Source organism: Megascapheus bottae, chromosome 2, assembly GCF_031878675.1.
Source record: "Megascapheus bottae isolate mThoBot1 chromosome 2, mThoBot2.hap1, whole genome shotgun sequence".
NCBI classification, from domain to species: Eukaryota; Metazoa; Chordata; class Mammalia; order Rodentia; family Geomyidae; genus Megascapheus; species Megascapheus bottae.
In genome coordinates this window covers 14,614,826-14,633,815 of record NC_143510.1, presented here as the reverse complement: position 1 = coordinate 14,633,815, position 18,990 = coordinate 14,614,826, and the positions used below count along the sequence as shown (strand labels likewise).

The following is an 18,990-nucleotide window of genomic DNA, read 5'->3' as shown; positions in this document are numbered from 1 at the left end:
GATTAAATAGCAGAGGGTTCTGAAGTTAAATTTAAAACCTCTCTCTCTTACCCTTCAACTCACACGCCACATCAAGATCTATGTGGCCATGGGAATATTCTGTTTGATCCACTCCAAAAGCCAGTGAGAGATAGCTGCTACTAAATGTTCCCACCTGAAAAATATGCCCCATTTGCTTACCTAAAATCTCTAAAAGGGAATTTTCCCAGGACCTGAAATAAAATTTCATAAAGCAATTCTCTATATGAAATTCTACCCCCTACTACACAGTAAAGTGTTTGGCATTGTACCTTCACATCTACAGGCAGGGCCTCACAAGAACTAGCACATTTCTTCAAAACACTGTGAGAACTGCACACTTTTCACCTTTCATTGACTTAAAGATTAATGTAAAGCATAAATTACTGTGCACACAACTCTGTGTATACCAGAAAGAACATTGCTTATATTAACAAAGTTTCCAACCTACAAAACACTGGAAGCTACCATTAAAATGAGTCTCACTGTTTAGGACTAAAAACATAGCCACAGAAACTATTCAAGGGGAGATTTATCTCTATTTCCAAATCTACTCTATAGTTTTCTAGAATTCAAGTTTTGCTACAAAGATAATTTTACAGAACCCACTGTTTGCAAGAGCAGTTTGTGTAGAGAAGCCAACCTTTCTTCTGTCCTAATAAAGCAGTCACAACCAGTGCACTATCAGGTAAATCTGTCTTTCTATATTGTTTTTCAAAGTTACTAAATTTAAACATTGTACTTTGTTTTGACTTACATAGTATTTGGGAATTTGGAGCAAAAATGAAAATATAGTAGATATTAAAACCATCAGAATCTGACACAATTTTTTTTCAGTTTTTCTTAGCTGTAATAATGCCTTTTCTGCAGAGACAGCCACAAAATACCCACTGATTAGCTTCACAATAACTTGACATTATGTGATGTGGAAATTTCAAGCACCTTTACCTAACACGAATAAAGGTCTAAGTCACTGGATAGTTAGATTTCTCTGCAACTTGGGCTAGCATTGTGGGTAATGAAGTGATAGAATTCACATTTCATAAGAAAACATATATAAAGGAAATAAAATATTTTTCTATAAAGTGATTTATAATAATACCAAGAAACTATTTTTTAAAAATTCCCTCTCCTCAACATTTACATAAAAGTCCAATGTATCTTGAGAGATTTACTATCTGGTGATATTCAACCATATGGTATTACCAACCAAAAGCTAAGAGGAGAGAAAGAATAGGGAAAAGGTTTTGTGGGGAAGGAAACAATAAAGATGAGGGAGAATCCTACTAATTTGGTATCTATTACCACAAGCTCAGACTTGCAAGGCCTACCAGAACTAGCTTTGAGTACTGTTGCTGTTGTTCTAGCAGATTTACAAGTTAAGAACAGCTTTAGTCATTTCCAAAAAAAGTCCTCAGAAAACATTTCAACTCTAACACAAATTATATTCCTTCCATTTTCACTGTTTTAAAGATACAGCACCAAAATAAGAAGCTCATGTAAAACCAATATGGAACACAAGCCCTTAGTTCTGTAAATCAGAGCTGGCACTACTTCCATGAGCTGTAACAAGTCTCACCAAGGGAAGAGTTGGGAAAGTACAAGCACCCAGCCCTCAGGAGGAGTAGGAGACTTGGCGACACCTCAAAGGTTCAAAGCCATTTCTAAATATAGAACTCACTTTATTTTTTTTCAGGAGTTGTAAATCAAGGAAAACAACTTTTTTTCCATTCCCAATAAAAATATATGCACCAAAAGCAAATGCAGCCATTTTCTGGCTGTCTACCAGTTTTGCTTGGGCATAAAATTTTCTGACACTTCACCAGAAATACCAGCATCAATATAAGGCAGCTTTAAAGAAGGAAATGATTTTCTGACCTTTAGATAACCTCCTTCAACCCAATAGGAAAATGGAGAAAATCTCTCACTCTCTTCCTCCCTCTCTCCCTCCCTCCCTTCCCCCTGCCCTCCTCCCCTCCCTTCCTCTCTCTCACAACACAGTTATTCCAGCTATTAGTATAAATCGAACAAATTATTTTTCTTAGTATCCAAATTCTTCCTTGTAGGAAGTGCTAGTTTATGAAGGTAGGTGTTTTGTTAGTTTCAGCTCCATACTTCTGGCACTCAGTGCAGATCCATCTACCAGGAAAGACTGTTAGGAACAGTCCAAGAAGAGAATGAGAATGTAGAAGAGCAGAAGATAAGTGGAGGCAGGGAGGGAAAGAGAGACAAGAATCATGGAAAGAGAGAGGAGAAAATGAGATCAGGATATCTTTCCTCCTTTTTATTTGTATCTATTTTTGTTCCTTCCTTCCTTCCTTCCTTCTTCCTTCTTCTCTCCTTCCTTCACTCACTTCCTCTTTCCTTCTTTGCTCCTTCCTTCCCCTCCTCTAGTTCTGTTTTATTTGTTTTTCAATACTGGGACTTAAACTCTTGCTTGGCTTTCACTTAACGCTGGTCCTCCACCATCTGAACCAATTTTTACTTCTAGCTTTTTATTGTTTAGTTTGGATGAAGATAAGAATCTCTCAACTTCTCTGTCCAGGCTTGCTTCCAAACATCATTTCAGATCTCATCTTCCATAGGTAGGAATACAGAAGTGAGCCACCCACTTCTGGTCAGATATTTTTTTTAACTTTCAAACATCTACCTTGACAGAAAATAAATTACATATTTTTTTCTTAGGGATTCCAGTCTAAGGGTAGGTATGGAATCCAGTATAGTCACTTCAAAAATGACCAGCAACTGTCCTTGGGGAGTGAGAGTTGGGAGGGGAGGGGATAGGATGACTAAGGGGAGAAGGATAGACAAATGAAGAGGAGAAGGCGGGCAATGTATCAAGAATTCGATGTATAGCCTACAAAATTAAGAAAATTAGAGGAAAGTTGGGAGGGATGGATGGGTAAGAATGTTGGAAGGGGTGATACTGACCAAGATATATTATATTCAAAAACTACTTTGTTAAATGGCAGCTCCTTTGTAAAACTCCTAAAGACAATTTTTTAAGTTTTAAAAAAGAGGAAATAGTGCAAAGAGTTGGCCCTAGCCAACTTCAGGATGGTCAGGCTGAAGGGGCAAGTTGCTTTTCATTATGTCTTTGGGAAACAGGCCTGTGAAGTCTGGGAGCAGTGAAGTCATCTTCTGTGAAAAGAATGAGGGGTTGAGAGCAGCTTTGGGGAAACATCACAAAGAGTTTATTTTTGTACTAGTGTTTGAAGTGACTTGTAACAATGAGCTCACGCCTGCTGCCAAGGCACCAGCCATGAGCTCAGGCTGTTTGCAGGAGATACACAAGGTCCATCACAGGACATGTGACGCCCACCTGCAGGCCAAATCCCAGATGACACCCTCCAAAGATGGAGCCTTCCTCACCACTGAGAACACTAAGGCCCCCAAAAGAAGCAGCCAGACCCAGGGGATTCAAAGTCAGCTAGAGGCTGTGAGAGACTTCACCTTCTGGTTTTACTTGACTGATTCTTTGGCAGGATTTTGAACTGAATCCACAAGCATATTTTTCCTTTTTTTAAACTCAACTGCTCCATGTGTTTATTGAGATAACCTCATCTGTCATAAGTCACATGCTAGAAATGAGCAAATTTCATACAAATCCTCTCCCTTGGTGCAATTCAGATATCCTTTAAACCTCTCCAGCTTCCTGTTGCTTTGTGGGTAAGGAGATTTTTTTTTTTCATAGAAAAGCAGTTTACTGGAGTAAAGATTTGAACAGGTTTAAAAATATGACATCTACATTTTACCAAAGCTAATCTTTAATACTTGTCCACCTGAATTTAAGCATAAGAATCCACCTCGTGGCTGGAAAGGAAATGAGATCATCTAAAAAGGCAGCTGGAGGAGAGATGTTCCCATGCAGTGCAGAGCACATAGGAAAACAACGGCTTAGTGAAGTTGTCAACCTTCAGACTGGGAGTTAGGAATAGGCAAGGCAGACCACAAACTTCTAGGATAAGAAATATTAGTCATGATTTTTCTAAAGTCCATGGTATGTGTATATACACCCAGTTAACATACAAATATACGTGTGTGTGTGTGTGTGTGTGTGTGTGTGTTTGTGTGTATGTGATTACTCATACACATACTCACACATAACCATGCAAAGACTGCTAGTGATTCTCATTCAATTGTTACATTTCATTTTATTTCAACTAGTAAACCTGGAAGTAGTTGGGGATAAAAAGAAAAAAAAAAAGCATTGTTAACTCTGGAAATCTGTCAAAGCTCAAGACAGCTTCCAAGATTCTACAGACTTTTTTGTTTCCATGAGAGTAAGGCTGCCCAATTCCTCCTGCACTGAAAACACAACCAGAGATTGTTCACAGTGGTTCTTCATTTTTCTCCATCACATTCATCAGAAGCAGTAAGTTAAATGATTGTGGAATGATTGGAACTTTGATTTAACCTGCATTGTTTGTCCAACTGGTAAGTACATTTTACAAACCATCAACATATCTTAATGTGTATCCAGAGAGCCATTGGCTACCCCACACCTTTGCCGGCCCTAACATTTCATCCAGCCTTTTGGATCTAAAGAGCTCAGGTTCATTCACCTCCAATGAGGTAAAAACTACGGACAACTGACACAGTTCCTAGCACACAAAAAAATGTACCAGAATAGGGTAAAAAACTGAAATAGGCAGAAGGCTGAAGTCCTCTGGGAGCCAAAAGGCTCCCTGGTGTGAAGCACATCACTATCAAGAAGTATAGGTTAGGGGCAGCAAAAGAAAGGCAAAAGGAGAAAGGAAACAAAAAGACAGCCTGGGATAAAAGCTTAATGCTTCATTAAGTGAGTGGATCCAAACCTTGGAGGACAGATTTGAATACCTTGGCAGGGAATCCTTTCCACCTCCCATTGTGAAATCTACATTTCTGCATTCTGATTTGGTCCATTTGCAGTCAGCAGATTTCTGGTGAGAGAGGAACTTTTGAGAATGAGACCTCTCTTGGTTGGCTTGCAGCCAGTGGTGACACAAAACTGGTATGTGAACAGGAGGCCTGGTTGTGAAATTGGTTGCATTGGGCTGGTGGCACAGGGGACCAGACTGAATAAAGGGTGTAGACTGTGCATAAAGAGAAGAAATTAATTTGGTTTACTTTTCCAAATGACATAGCTCAATAACTGGTACTAGCTTTGAGTTTCACATTTTCAGTAAACTACCTACTTGAACAACAAAGAAATCACTACTAATTCTATGTATTATTGAAAGAGCTGTCTTGTTGGACTTAAGCAAAAGGAAATTAATGATTTTGAGCTCCTACATTAGAAGCAGCAGATCTGGGTGGATTTTCAAACAAAAGGCCCATTTCTCTTCTTAAAATTAGGGTGCACACACTCAATGAAATTTAGTTTTACACTTGTCTCACATGCTATACCCTAGGTAATTAAAGTATGTGTTCCGGCTGATAAAAAAAATGCAACTACAAAGTTAAAACAATGACAGGAAATAACATGTGTGTACAATATGTTACTAAAACACTGATAATTTTCCAAAAGTGACTTTTAAAAAGTATTATAAATCTTTCAAAAGTACAGTGATTTATTAAGAGAAAAGTCTGAATGGTTTACTCCATTCAATTTAACTTTTAAGTTGCAGTGTCACAGGGAGATTTTTTGGTTCAGCTAGGTTAAATTTAGCACCGTGTGTGTGTGTGTGTGTGTGTGTGTGTGTGTGTGTGTGTGTGTGTGTGTGTGTTTTCCACAGCTCCACATTGTATCAACATGCAGTCAATTCTCTTAGCTGCTCAGCAGAAATGCTGGGATTGGTTGTAATGATTTTTCTCACTGATTTTATAACCCAGCAATAGAATTTATCAAATAACCTACAGTGATTTATTTCCTTCATCTTTTTTTCCCCTTTTCTCACCTATACAATGCTTCTCATAAAATAAAACTTCCCTATGCATGAAATGAAATGGAGGAGAAAAAAATGGTGACCAGAGGAAAACCATTTCAGAAATGTGTTGTTAAACAAGTGCAGGCAATAAATTGAGCTTAGGAGGAAGAGGCATTAGAAGAAAAACTGAAAGTACTGACCTGAGAGTCAAGCTGATTGGAGCAAGGGTGAAAGCAGCAATTTGGAAGATAAGCAGAAAGGAAAAGGGATAGCAAAAGAGAATAAAAGGAAGGAAATGCATTAGTTTTAAACATACAGCTAACAGATGTTGTTTTAGCAGGTTTTATAACCAAACGAAGCACAATAAAACTACTTTTATCTGATATTACCCGCCCCCCCTTAAAAAATGTCCTGGGTACCCTCTGTAAGCTGTTACATTAAATATCATACATAAGAAAACCTGTATCTGTTCTCATATGCAATCATAGAAACCACTGATGGGAACCAGAGATAGTAGTCCAAGGGGAGCAATCGCTTTTTTCCAAAGTAATATTTATGGAGAAAGTCCCTATCTCTGTGCACATAAAGTTTTTATTATTTAATAAACTCAGATGGAAATTACTGAGGTATTAGACCTGGCAGGAAGCATTGATGTCACAAAGATTTTTATTTGAAACAGTAAGTTGGATGGTTATATCCTATGAGATATTTGTCCTTCATCCTTCCATGCAAATGAAAAGGAAGCCGGCTTTTGGTTCAAAAATGTCCATTTTAGATGTTTCTAGAGCTTTACCTATCTGTGATCAAAGACTCTGTGAGTGGGGTGCCACTCGCCTCATAGCTTCCCAACCATGTGCCAAGTACTCCCAAAGCACTTGTGAACATGAGGCTCCAACTCCATCATTGAGCATGGCCAGATGCTTATTCACTTATTTGCACAAAAAGATCTAGCATGCCCTTTTTATAAGTCAAAACAGTAGTTCCCAGTGACAAGCAAAAATAAAAAAGAGAGAAAAAAAATCCTGGTTATCTTCCAGGTGGCCCAAGGTTTGCATTCATTTTGTGAAGTTCTAAACTACCTAGTGCTCATACCAATACCTCACCAGCTCTTTGATCATTGGAAAACCTCAGCATCACAGCAGTTTTAAGCATGTCATAGAGGAAGGAAAGCCAAAAAAAAAAAACCCAAAATAAATAAATTCTTAGGATAAAGTCCAAGTTAGGTAATTTCAAATGAAAACAGTATTGACTAAAATAAGTTTTTAAAAAGAAGAAAAGCGAAAAACCAACATTGCTTTCTGGCTAATCCCTGTACTGATAAATTCCTGCAGGTTTTGTGATCATTAATGTATAAGTAAGCAAAAATGAAAATCAAGTCAGGCCCTGATCATTGCAGAGGTCTTAGCAACACTCACCCCAGCTGCTGTTTCAAAGCCCACTAAATCAGAGGTATTTAAGTTGCATTCTGGGGCCAAGCTTTAAGAAATTCTAAAATTAAGTAACAGGCACACATTTAAGATGTAGTTGCCTTTCCACAGGTTTCAGGTTTCATCAAAGACATCAAAAAGTTCCCTGACCTTTCAGAAAAGGTAGCTATAAGTGGTGATCATTAGTGACCACTCATTTTTAAAGGTGTTTCCAAATACATTTTTAATAAGTGGAAATTACTCAATGAGGAGTATATATGAAAACAACACAAAATTGCTATCAACTTTTTTCTGTGCCATGAAACTTGTACAACATATCATAGTTTAGAAATTTTAAAAAGCCTGTTGGATCTGAAAAGCATTCTGAAAGGCACTAAGGAAGTTATGTCAGTATGTTATTAAGCAAATCAGAAAGGAAGAAATAGTTTTTCTCAAACTTAAATAGGTTCTTTTAGGCACCTAAAATCATTTTTTAATGTCCAATGTTTGGTGACATTACTGTTTGGTCTAGATAATGAAATAGTTCTTTGACTTCCATTCTGATGTTATGTCTTATGCATAGAACAGCCTGGGAATTCACCCTGTCCTCCACAAAGCAGAAAAATGTGACTGAGGGCTTGATTTCTGGTGTTCCCCATCCTCTAAACAAACATCAGCAGAACATCCAACAAAATCAAGATAATTATGGGAAAGGTCACCTGACTTTTCTCAGGTGAGGCCGAAACTCCAGTGGCAGTAGCTCTTACTTGAGACTCTAACCCCACTCTTTCCTTAGACATCAAAAGGTGAATTCTGAAACTTTAAAGAAGGGTGCCACACAGTGCACTGCCTCAAAGGTTTAGTTAGCTCCTTGGTTATACAGCATATGAGACATGTGCTATCAATAACAGAATGAAGACTTAAGGCTGATTGTGACCAAATCTCCGGGGCACAATCAAGGTCCACCACCCCTCTACAATGGCCTATACTTCTAAGCAGATGCTGTCAGCAGGGCCTTGAGCATCAAATGTAATGTAAAAGTTCCTGGGCAAGAGTGTGCATGAGATCTACTCTAGAGCAGTATATAGCTTAACAAGCATACTCTCTAATAGCTGATTTAAAAAAAAAAATCATCCTCTTTGGAATGCCAGCCACATACAATTTGGAATATATCCATTAAGGAAAGAATTATTTTTTTAAGTGTTAGGACTGATAGGATAGAAAGCAAACACAAATCGCCTTCTGGGAGAGAAAAGCAAGCCAGTGTTTTGAGCATCCAAATTATTCCTAACCCTGAAAGAAAAAAAAAATGGTTGGTTGTATATGCATGACATTCTGGCATATTTTTTTAAAATATAAGCTGCTTCAAAAGAGGCATTTTCACTCCGGTAGGTCACATTACAAGCCAGAGACCACAAATTCATTTCAAGTTCCATATTTCAGTTTTAAAAATCACAACCTTAATGGCAAGCACACTCTGTGACTGCAAAATGGAGATATATGTCATAATGCTAAGAAATCTTTAGTTCCCAACATTATGAGGTATGAATTTCAGAAGTTAAGTCAACAAATGAAGATAATGCCCAGTTTGAAAAAAGTTGCCTGACAACTTTAGTCAGAATAAACATGTAGCCAGGTAGAAAATGTTTCAGGCCAAGGCCCTCTTCTTCCCAAGATCCAAGCCCTCAGAATCTCCACCCCCACTTCCCAAGGCCTAGGACTCCAATATTTCCCAGACTTCATTCTCTGGACCCAAGAAAACAGGCAGGCAGAGACTGGGGAGACAGTCAAATCCCAGCACACGTTTTATGAATTACAGTGCCTGGGAGGCATCAGCTTTAAGGAGAGGCAAACATAGAGATAAAGAAAATGTGCAGAAAGTACATAAAGATAAATGCCTGTAAAATCACTGCTGCTTTAATACATTCCATATTGAAGAAATAAAACTGTGAATATTCTTGATGATTTAATGGCAACAGCGCCCAGCTAAGACTTGTTTGTCCAACTAGATAATTAAGCTATTCATATGTAAATGTTTATAGTTAGCTGATCCTGACTTTCAATTACAGTGCTGGTGAGCTTTTTCAGGGCAGAAAAATGCCTTCTAAACATGGAGTGATCACTTTCCCTCATGAAAGCTAATAAAAAAGAAGCAGATCTCATGTGGCCAGGCTGCCGGCTTGCTGAGAGACCACTCTCAGTTGGCTGCTTGATTACTATTCCTTGCTACTGGTCAGTTGGTGAAAGGGGTTGTTAGTAGATTATCTATCAGTCCTAGGTTCAAAGTCCACCTTTGTTTCTTCTGAGCTCAAGAAAGCTACAGAATATGTATAATTCATACATAAAATGAGACTCTGATCATTTCTATGATGGGTAAAAGTTTAAACTGTATTCAATTTTGCAGAGTAGGTGCTTAAAGTATCTGGAACACAATATTTATTACTGTGGTCACAATTATAGTATATTAATAATATAAGTAATTGGTTAAAATTAATGTCACTGGGTATCTGCCATAGGACTCTGTGTTTCTCAGAAGAGAGTAGGAGTCCACAAACTTACATTATTCTTTTACGTCTGTGTGACTATAGGATGAACATTCTCAAATTTTAAAATTAAAATGATCTGAGCACCTGTGGATAATATATGTAACCCTTGCTGCTCAAGAGGCTGAGATCTGAGAACTATGGTTAAAAGCCCACCCAGGCAGAAAAGTCTGTGGTTTTCTTATCTCTGACTATCCAGTTAAAAGCTAGAAGTGAAGGCCTTATTCAAGCTCCATTTGTTAGGAAATGGAAAGACTTAGAAAAAAATCATATTAAGTGAAGTAAGCCAGACTCAAAGGAACATAGGCTCAATGGTTTCCCTCATTTGTCATAATCTGTAGAAACCTGGGGCTCTCATAGCAGAGATTTGCAAAACCTAGATACATAAGGTCATACAGTATGACGCTAAATGAAAGGACCTCTAGGATATAGAAACAAAAGCCATATAATGAATAATTGTTGTCCTTAATGTACTATGTTATCTCTCATCTCTTCTGCTGTCCCTTGGTTATCTTATATTGTTATAGTATCTCACTTTGTTATCTGATATATTGGATATATTTGTATTTGGTTATTTGAAATTGGATAGGGAAGGGGGAAAAACAAGATGAGGGGAGGGGGTTGGGGGGAGGAAAATGGGGACCAAGACATGAGAAAGGGTATCAATGTATGTGAATTAATGCACCTTCTATCTGGTGAATATAATGTAACCCTTCTATTAATTACAATAAAAAATACATGAAAAAAAATCTGAACCCAGATCTTTCTTTCCAGAAGTTATATTATCTTTCTGTAAGACCACTAAGAACTACTCTGCATTTATCTTGAAGTCCTTTAGGGCCTCACAGTATCTCAATCAGAGCTGGCAAACATGCCCTGATTTATTCAGAATTTTCTGATCTTTTCCATATGGACTGAATCTAGGACAGACAAATTCTGCCTCATTGCTGAACCAATGAGAAAGCCTCAGAGTTTACAGTGTTATTTAAGATTATTCAGAAAGTTTTTCCTTTATATAAACTATATGAAAAAGCATTGATAATGATCTTATATTTAGAGATTGTGCTATAATAGGTAAGGTTTATTTGAAAATCTAAATACCCTGGAACATTAATGCAACCCTCCTTATTTTGGTCAGAATTAGCTATCCTATAGGCCCTATTCAAGTGTATTTACTTCCATTTATTTTTCCAAGCACTATAAGATCCTAATAAACAATAAATCCCAAGGCTGAATTGATTAGGATGAACCAAAAGACTCCAAAAGATATGTTTCTTCCCTCTTCCCCTAGCTTCAACCAAGAATCCCCAACTATATTCTTCCATATTATTTTGCTCATGACAAGCATAAGCCACAAACGTCCATCGCTAACAGGAAAACACTGAGGTTTCAAGGAGTTAGAGACCCATTTTCTTTTTTTTTTGGCACAGTTTGCACAAGTGCTACATCACTCAAGAAATTCAGCCACTATGTCATTAAGCACTGAAGAAGTTATATAATCCCTCCACATACCAGCTATTACCTTCTTAATGTCCCACAAAAATGCAACAGCACTCCTTATCAGGCCATATTTTTCATAGGTCATTTTTCCAACTTGTAGTATGAACACGCAACTGTGCATCCCAAACCTAAAAGAACTTGAAATGTGCGACCAAGCTATCATGACAATTCACATGACTAAAAACCTACCTCTCAAGTTCTGCAATCTTCTTGTCCTTGTCATTCTTTTCATTCTCCACCTCCTTGAGGATCTCCAGCAACCTGTCCACTTCAGCCTGGGCCTTGCCACACTCGTCCCGGTAGTAAGACGCTTCTTTATCAAGCTGTTTGAGTTGGTCTGCAAACTCAGGATTCATTCTGGAGTCATCTTCAATATTATGAGCCTTCAACATTACATTTGTAAAGAAGGTCGTTAAGATAAAGATTTAGAACAATAGGTGGGTAGTCACCAGTGACCCAGAAATTAACTTTGGGGAGAAATAACCAACAAAAAATTATGGGTAGTCTGTCAGAAAGAAGGCAAAATTGAAGGGAGAAAGAATCAGACATTTTCACTCCCTAGAAAATGTTGACTCGAAAGTATACATTATACTTTGTTCAGGTGAGCTCCTTTTATTATCATTTGTCCGTGAACTATGTTCCTTTTTGGCTTTTCTTTCCATCAATAGCAAGGTGACTAGTGTGGAGGCAGGTTTGTCCATAATATCTTTCTTCTTGTGCATTTGGCAAGCAGTATTGAGACAACTCCTTACAACAAAGGTAGGGAACACCTCAAATGTTTCCATTTGCAGTGCAAAGCACTGAAACTACACAATATGAAAACTGTTTTCCCAGTTCTGTCCCAGGATATTTGCAGCCAGGTAACATGTGAACAGCTGGCTGACTGATTGTTGAATACTTAATCTTTTAGAACTTTCAGCAGCAGAGAGAATTAAAAAAAGGGAAGACTCCTCAGTAAGGAAGGGCTTTCTGGCCAACAGTCATACCCATAAATTCTTGTTTTCTTGCATATGTTTAACTCTTTAAACCATGAGGAGAATGAGCTAATTCATGAGCAAGCACATAGACAAGAATCTGCAAACACATGCGTGGGTGGGTGGCAGCTTTACACACAAGAACAGACACAAGCAACAATAAGCAAGAACACTGGAGAATAATTTGCAGCCAAAGTATTTGTGGTCTCTGTGTGTGAATGGGTGATGGCCTTTTATACCTCAAAATTAACTTTGGCTGAAATATTCCCAGACAGGTGGAAAGAAGTGCCCTGTAATGTTTTGCCTACCCCTTGTTTCCCATTATTCCTAATTGACTTCTTCAAAGAGCAGGCAGGGAAAAAACAAATTGTTTACCAACAGTGCACATTTAACAGAAAAAGTTCTGAGAAGTCAAAATGTAGATATCTCCAAAATTCACATGTGAAACAAGAAGATTAAAACAATTGATAAGGACTTAAAAGTTGTTCTGCTGTCTTGTTATGTAGAGCAGATGTTCAATGTGCTTTTACACACTTTTTCTTTGTAATTTCAGGGAAAAACCGAGGCAAGCAAGCTCCAGGTATTGTGGGGGTCTAATGAATCATGCATGGTTAGAAAAGTTAAGACTAATACTACTATTAGAAGGTTCAGAGTCTTTGCAATGATTTAGTAAAAAAAATTCAAAAATTAGTAAAAATAAAATAAGTTTCTTATGACAATCATTTTAAAATAGTTTGCATGTAACATTATTGAAGCATGAGGATGAAAGGGGGGTAATTTGCTTTCATGTTCTTTAAAATTTCTTCATTTAAGAAGGAAAGGCAACTATGCAAAAGAACTTGGAAAAAATAGATTAGTTTAACATATTATCAGAAACTGGTTTACTCCCTCGTACCTAATCCAGTATTAGGTTGTTCTAACATAGAAAACATTTATTTTTTTGTTAAGTGTATACTCTGGACAGCATTCTAATAAATTATTGACCTTTTTATTATAATTCACAGAATTGGAAAGAAAAACGTTGTTACTATGATTTTAGCAGTTTACTAATCTAACAATTCTTTAAGCACTAGATACTACATGATATTGGTCTTTAATTGTAAAATGTAGAACAGATATTCTCTATTAAAAGTCAGGACAGTACCTATTCCACATATCTGCTTCTATTTGAAATAATAACTAACAATTCAATTCTTTGTCACAGAAAGGTATAAAATATAGATTTTAATAGCTAAACAATAATCTTCCATTTTCCTACCATTATTCTATAGCATCTAAATGTCATCTGATGACATTTCTCAAACTGTCTGATCAATGACATTAGTTAACAAAAAAGAACTAATACATATACATATAGTATTATAGTAATTATAGACACATTCAACACAAATGAATATACACTGTGATTGTCTGGTTTTGTCTTAAGATGAACAAGATTTTAAGGTTCATCAAGAGCAGTTAGCTTCTGAACTTTATATTGGTTGCTTTTATTATGATTGTTATGATCATTGTTTTCAGTAAATGAGTATTGAAGTATAGTAGTAGCTGTGAAACCTTCATTCTAAAAACCTGTGTTTTATGTCCACAGGAAAATGATGTAGCCTTTTCAAAAACAATGAAAACTACAAAGTGAGTAAACAAGTGGGAGATATTATAAACGTGTGCTTCTTATTAGAGTCCTTATTTTGCAATATGTATAAAAATAAGCTTGTTATACAGCTAAATTAAGGATCTTATTAATTTTTTATCAGTAAGATATTCTATCAATATGATTTTTTTAAGATGCCTCCTAGGAAATTTACACAGAAAGAACAGTCTGCTAATAATAGGTATGTGAGCACATTCCTTGTTTTAGGTTCTTGAAGATGAAAATCTAAGACCAGGTTTCAACACTGGGTAAAATTAAGTGGTTAATAATCTTTTCAACCTAATAAGGGAGAATGTTTGCGTATGCTTAAAGATTCCTGGGCTATTGGATGTACAGGGAGTCTAGGAAAAATGGCAGATCTAGACAACATCAACGAAGACTTCAGGTGACATTGAAGTGAGGTCATGTTATTAAACTAGAGACCAGGTGCCGGGAGTTTGGCCTAGTGGTAGAGTGATTGCCTAGCATGCACAAAGACCGGGGTTCGATTCCTCAGTACCACATACATAGAAAAATAAGCCAGAAGTGGTGCTGAGGCTCAAGCGGTAGAGCTGTAACCTTGAGAAAGTCCAAGGACAGTGCTCAGGCCATGAGCTCAAGCCCAGGACTGACAAAATAAAATAAAGACCATTATTAAGTTTACAGGTGGCTGTACCTGTTAGATAATATTCGAAGTATTTTTTACGTGAAAAAGATAGGCTGGGAGTTCAAATAGACAACCTATAAGTTAAAATATATTTATCTCTAGCTCTATAATACTATCTACTCATTCCAGGGGAAAATTTTTATGTCAAACTATTTTCAACATTGATGCCAGAATTTATAGAAGGCTTTTAGATAAAAGTACAACTAGATAGCATTTTTAAATTACTTATATCTATAAAACTTTGAAAAAGTCATATAAAGATTCCAGTAACAGTGGAACAGTGTTTGTTTGTTTTGTGGATCATGGGGCTTGAGCCCTGAGGCCTGGGTGTTGTCCCTGGGCTCTTCAGCTCAAGGCTACAGACCTAACCCTTAAGCCACAGCCCTACTTCCCCTTTTCTAGTGATTAACTGGAGATAAGAGTCTCCTGGTTTTTAGTGCCCAGGCTAGCTTTGAACCAGGATCCTTAGATCTCAGCCTCCTGAGTAGCTAGGATTACAGGAGTGAGCCATCGCACCTGGATTAACAGTGATTTATTCTTTCAGAAGGTTGGGAAGGATTCTGAGCCCCTTCCCAATCTGTCCTATGTCTTTGAGGGAATAGTTTCCACAAACTTTCAAGGAGTTATGAAGAAGATCTTCTACCTAGCATGAATCACAACCTTCCAGACAATGGACTTAAATCTTAAACTATCACAGTATAAATGTACTATACTGTGAGATTCACAAGCCTAGGAGTGATACTATGTTATAAATGGATTGAATAAGTAAATAAGTGACTGAATAAATAAGCAGTAGAAAACGGAGTGTATAATCCAATTCTTCCTTCAAAATTCTAATGCCAAATAATGAAATGAAAGCATTTTATTTATATTTATGTAATACCCTTGCCTTCTCAAATTATAAGCATTTTTAATATGAACTTTCAGCCTCTAGTGAGGAGAAAAACAAAGAATAGATTTAGTCCAACATATTCTCTAATGCATAAAAATATATTTCAATAAATCATTATCACAACAAATTCCTACCACACCATTTTGATATATTCAAGATTTAAGTAGAAAAGGGGTAGTTATTTATTTCCTCTTAAGTATCTGTTCTGTTGATTTGAAATTATCTTCCCTCATATGAGAAATTCTTCCCCATTCCATTTCTTCTGAAGTAACTACATCACTCTATTTTTATTAGCCAGGAATCTAACCTTATGATACAAATTGATAAAGGTCTTTTCTTTCCAGAATTTACTGATCAGGAATATAGTCAAGATTATCTCTTTCTCAAACATTCAACTGCTCATTAAAAACAAAGGAATATCAATAATCAGGTATCTGGTTTTACCTGTTTTAAGACTTTTAGAGCAATTCTCAAGCATATTCTAGAAAAACAGACAATTGGAAAAGAACATTATAGAAAAGCCTGCATTACATATTAGATCAATGAAATGGGGGGGGAAGCTACAGTTCTTCCATTGTAATTCTCTTATATTTGCATATGTAAGGAAATTTATCAAAGATTGGCAATGACTGAGGAGGAATAATATAATACTTGAGAGTTATCTTAATAGAAGAAAATATAACTGATTCAGAAAGCCAAACAAAATATATCACTAATACTGTGCCTAAATTCAAGTAAAGAAATAAAAAGAGGCTAAAGGACAGATTTAACTTGCTGATTAAATTGGTCAACTTAAAGAATATCTAAGTATTTGCTCTAAAAATCTTTCTTGAAGAAACCTTAAGCATATTTTAGAAAAACAGAAAATTGAGAAAGCATATAAAATTGAGGGTGAATAGACGGAGAAGGTTCTGTGAAGCAAAGAAGGGAGTTGAATTTAATCAGTGCATGTTGTATGTACATATGAATATTATACATGAATACAACTCAGTAAGAAATAACTTTTTTAAGTTGGGAGTTTACTATTATCAAAATCATGAATCTCAGGTTTATTTGTGCTTAATCTTGTAAAGGTCAGTCACAGATTATTTTTCGGCAAATACTTGTTCTTCATTCCAGATGTCTAGAAAGAAAAACATGACCTTAGGTCCAGAAGCCTGCTGTGATACAAAAAGGGGAACATTTACTTTCAACATTAGATAATACTGTTTCTTTGAAATAGTCCCTAGCAATTTTAATTTAAAAATAATTTCCTTCCAATAATAAAATGATTACCCATAATCAAATGGAACTAGAAAGTTAAGTCAAGAATCTGTGGATTTTTCATTTCTGCTGCTGCTAGACTTTTAGCGGTATTTACTACATTTATGCACTGTAAAATAGGGTTCTCAGTTGCAGCATTTTGCCTGCTGGGTGTCCCCTGATAGCACCTTAACATGTGTTTCATGACTGAACAGCAGAACAGGGGAATCATCTAGTTTATATTAATATCTTTGATTTCAATTTTCTAAAAGAAGTACCAATTTTCACATTATTTTAAGTTATAAGAAACATAAGTCTTGCACAAATAATGTTCCTAAGGGTGATTATGAAACTACAACCTATTATAAAATGTAAAATGCACTTTAAATAAAAGAAACGACAGACACATTAACTGAAAACAAATAACACACTTGGGACTAAACATTGCTATGTCTTGAAATCTTAAGCATTCTCATTTTAAAGAAAACTAAAAGAGTAGATTTTTATACATGGAATAAATAAGAATTGTATAAATAAATATAAACAATACTCAAAATAAAATTTCTATTATACAAGAAGTTTTCAACTATGTGATTGGTCCATTTTAAGATTTCTTTAAATAAAAATGAAACTATTAATATAATTCCTTCGAACTGTGCAATTTCCTAAACTAACAATGTAGAGGACGGAGATAACTACGAGGAGTTCTGAAATAAAGTATGTAACTTCAAATCTTACATGCTGTTGAAAGTACTATTTGTGTTATTTAGACATTGAAAGCCTGTTTCAATTGTAGGGTGTGTGTTTTGTATGTCCATGTGTCTGCATGTGTCTTGTGTGTATCCAATGCTATTTCTTTAAATAGCTGTCATGTACAACTTTGTCAGGAGCTACCAGTTTAAGAGTGAATCAAATAGTTTTCAGAAATGGGATTAAAAAAATCTTAAAAAGAAACCACAAAGCCTAAACAATGACTGTGGAAACATTTATGATTCAGCCCACTGTGTTCCTGGAATTTTACGGTCCTATAATGACATATAAATCAGGAAGACCTCACTGAACATTAACAAGACATTTTTTTCCCCTCTCTCTGGAATGGAAAATGCTTGGTCTTGTTCTTGTCAAGTGGTAAGTAAAGTCTGAGCCCTGCAAAAGGTGTGTTCAGAGGGGATGAGATTTCACATGGATAGTCACTAGGTAGGAAGGAGTATCATGAATGGCCAGGATCAAGGTTGCTTGCAGTAATGAAGAGATCATGGAAAGCACGAGACTGAAGAAACAAAAGGTCTAAAGAGTTATTCAAACTTTATGAAAGACTTCTGGATACTATCTCAGAGCATTATAATCACTAAGACCACAGTAAAGAATGTATTCAAAATGGATAATAAAACCATATTATTTGTCTAGAACTAAGAACAAAGGAAGAAAAAGGACTCCACTGAAGATAACCTGCGAAGGGTTTACAATGACAAGATGAACTCCCCGAGCCATATAGTTAACTCCCCTAGACTGCTAGTTAAACTGCAGAAAGGTAGTTATTATAAGAAATTATTAGGATTCAAAGGCAAAAGGTTAGTTTCCTAAGAAATAGCATAAGAACATCACTGAGTACAATGACAGTCTACAGTAAAGGAAGCACAAAAGTAAGACGTTTATTTGTACTCCAGAGGAGGAAAAATGCTTGCAGAAAGGCTTTAAAGCTTAATCCTTGTTTATTCGGATGGAGTACACACTGACATAGAACAGCCTGTAAATTTTTCCTATGTAATAAAAACAACTACAGGATAATTCACGAAAAATGTGAGGGTGGCCATATTCAAAACAAACATACCAGAATAAAAGAAACTTCCTATGTACCAATAACTGGTTACAAATTAAAAGGAGTCATAGCTTATTTACAATAGCAAATAAAAAAGAATTGACATACTTTAAATAGAAATACTACAAGGTCTACAGAAGGAAAGTGACAAAATTTTACTGCTGAAAAAAAACCACCAAGCATTGAATTTGTTTAAAGTTTGGAAATGAAGTTTGTGAAAGGAATGAAGTAATTACACAAATATATCAATCATGAGCAAATCGCTATTAAAAATAAACACAATTCAAATTAATTACCAACATTGTGTTTTTAACTGGCAAAATAATTTTGAAATTGAAATGAGAGAAAAATAAAGAACTTTCTAATGAAATGAAAAAACAAAAGCCAAAATAATTACAGAAAAATTTGTCCTATTACATGGTATTTAAAAACACCATATCCTTTCTATAATGA

At 36.0% G+C, this 18,990-nt stretch overlaps 1 protein-coding gene across 12 annotated transcripts in view; it reads right to left on the bottom strand.

Annotated features, from left to right (window-relative positions):
* Window positions 1-18,990, bottom strand: part of Erc2 (ELKS/RAB6-interacting/CAST family member 2) — a 909,407-nt gene that overhangs the window by 438,016 nt on the left and 452,401 nt on the right. For all 12 annotated transcript variants that reach the window (XR_016533027.1, XR_016533028.1, XM_090320748.1 and 9 more), the window contains one exon: window positions 11,506-11,699. Coding sequence is in view for 10 of the 12 variants with exons in the window: in XM_090320748.1 (XP_090176874.1) it covers window positions 11,506-11,699 (194 nt within the window). In the remaining 2 variants the exon portion in view is untranslated. The remainder of the gene's footprint in view (window positions 1-11,505; window positions 11,700-18,990) is intronic.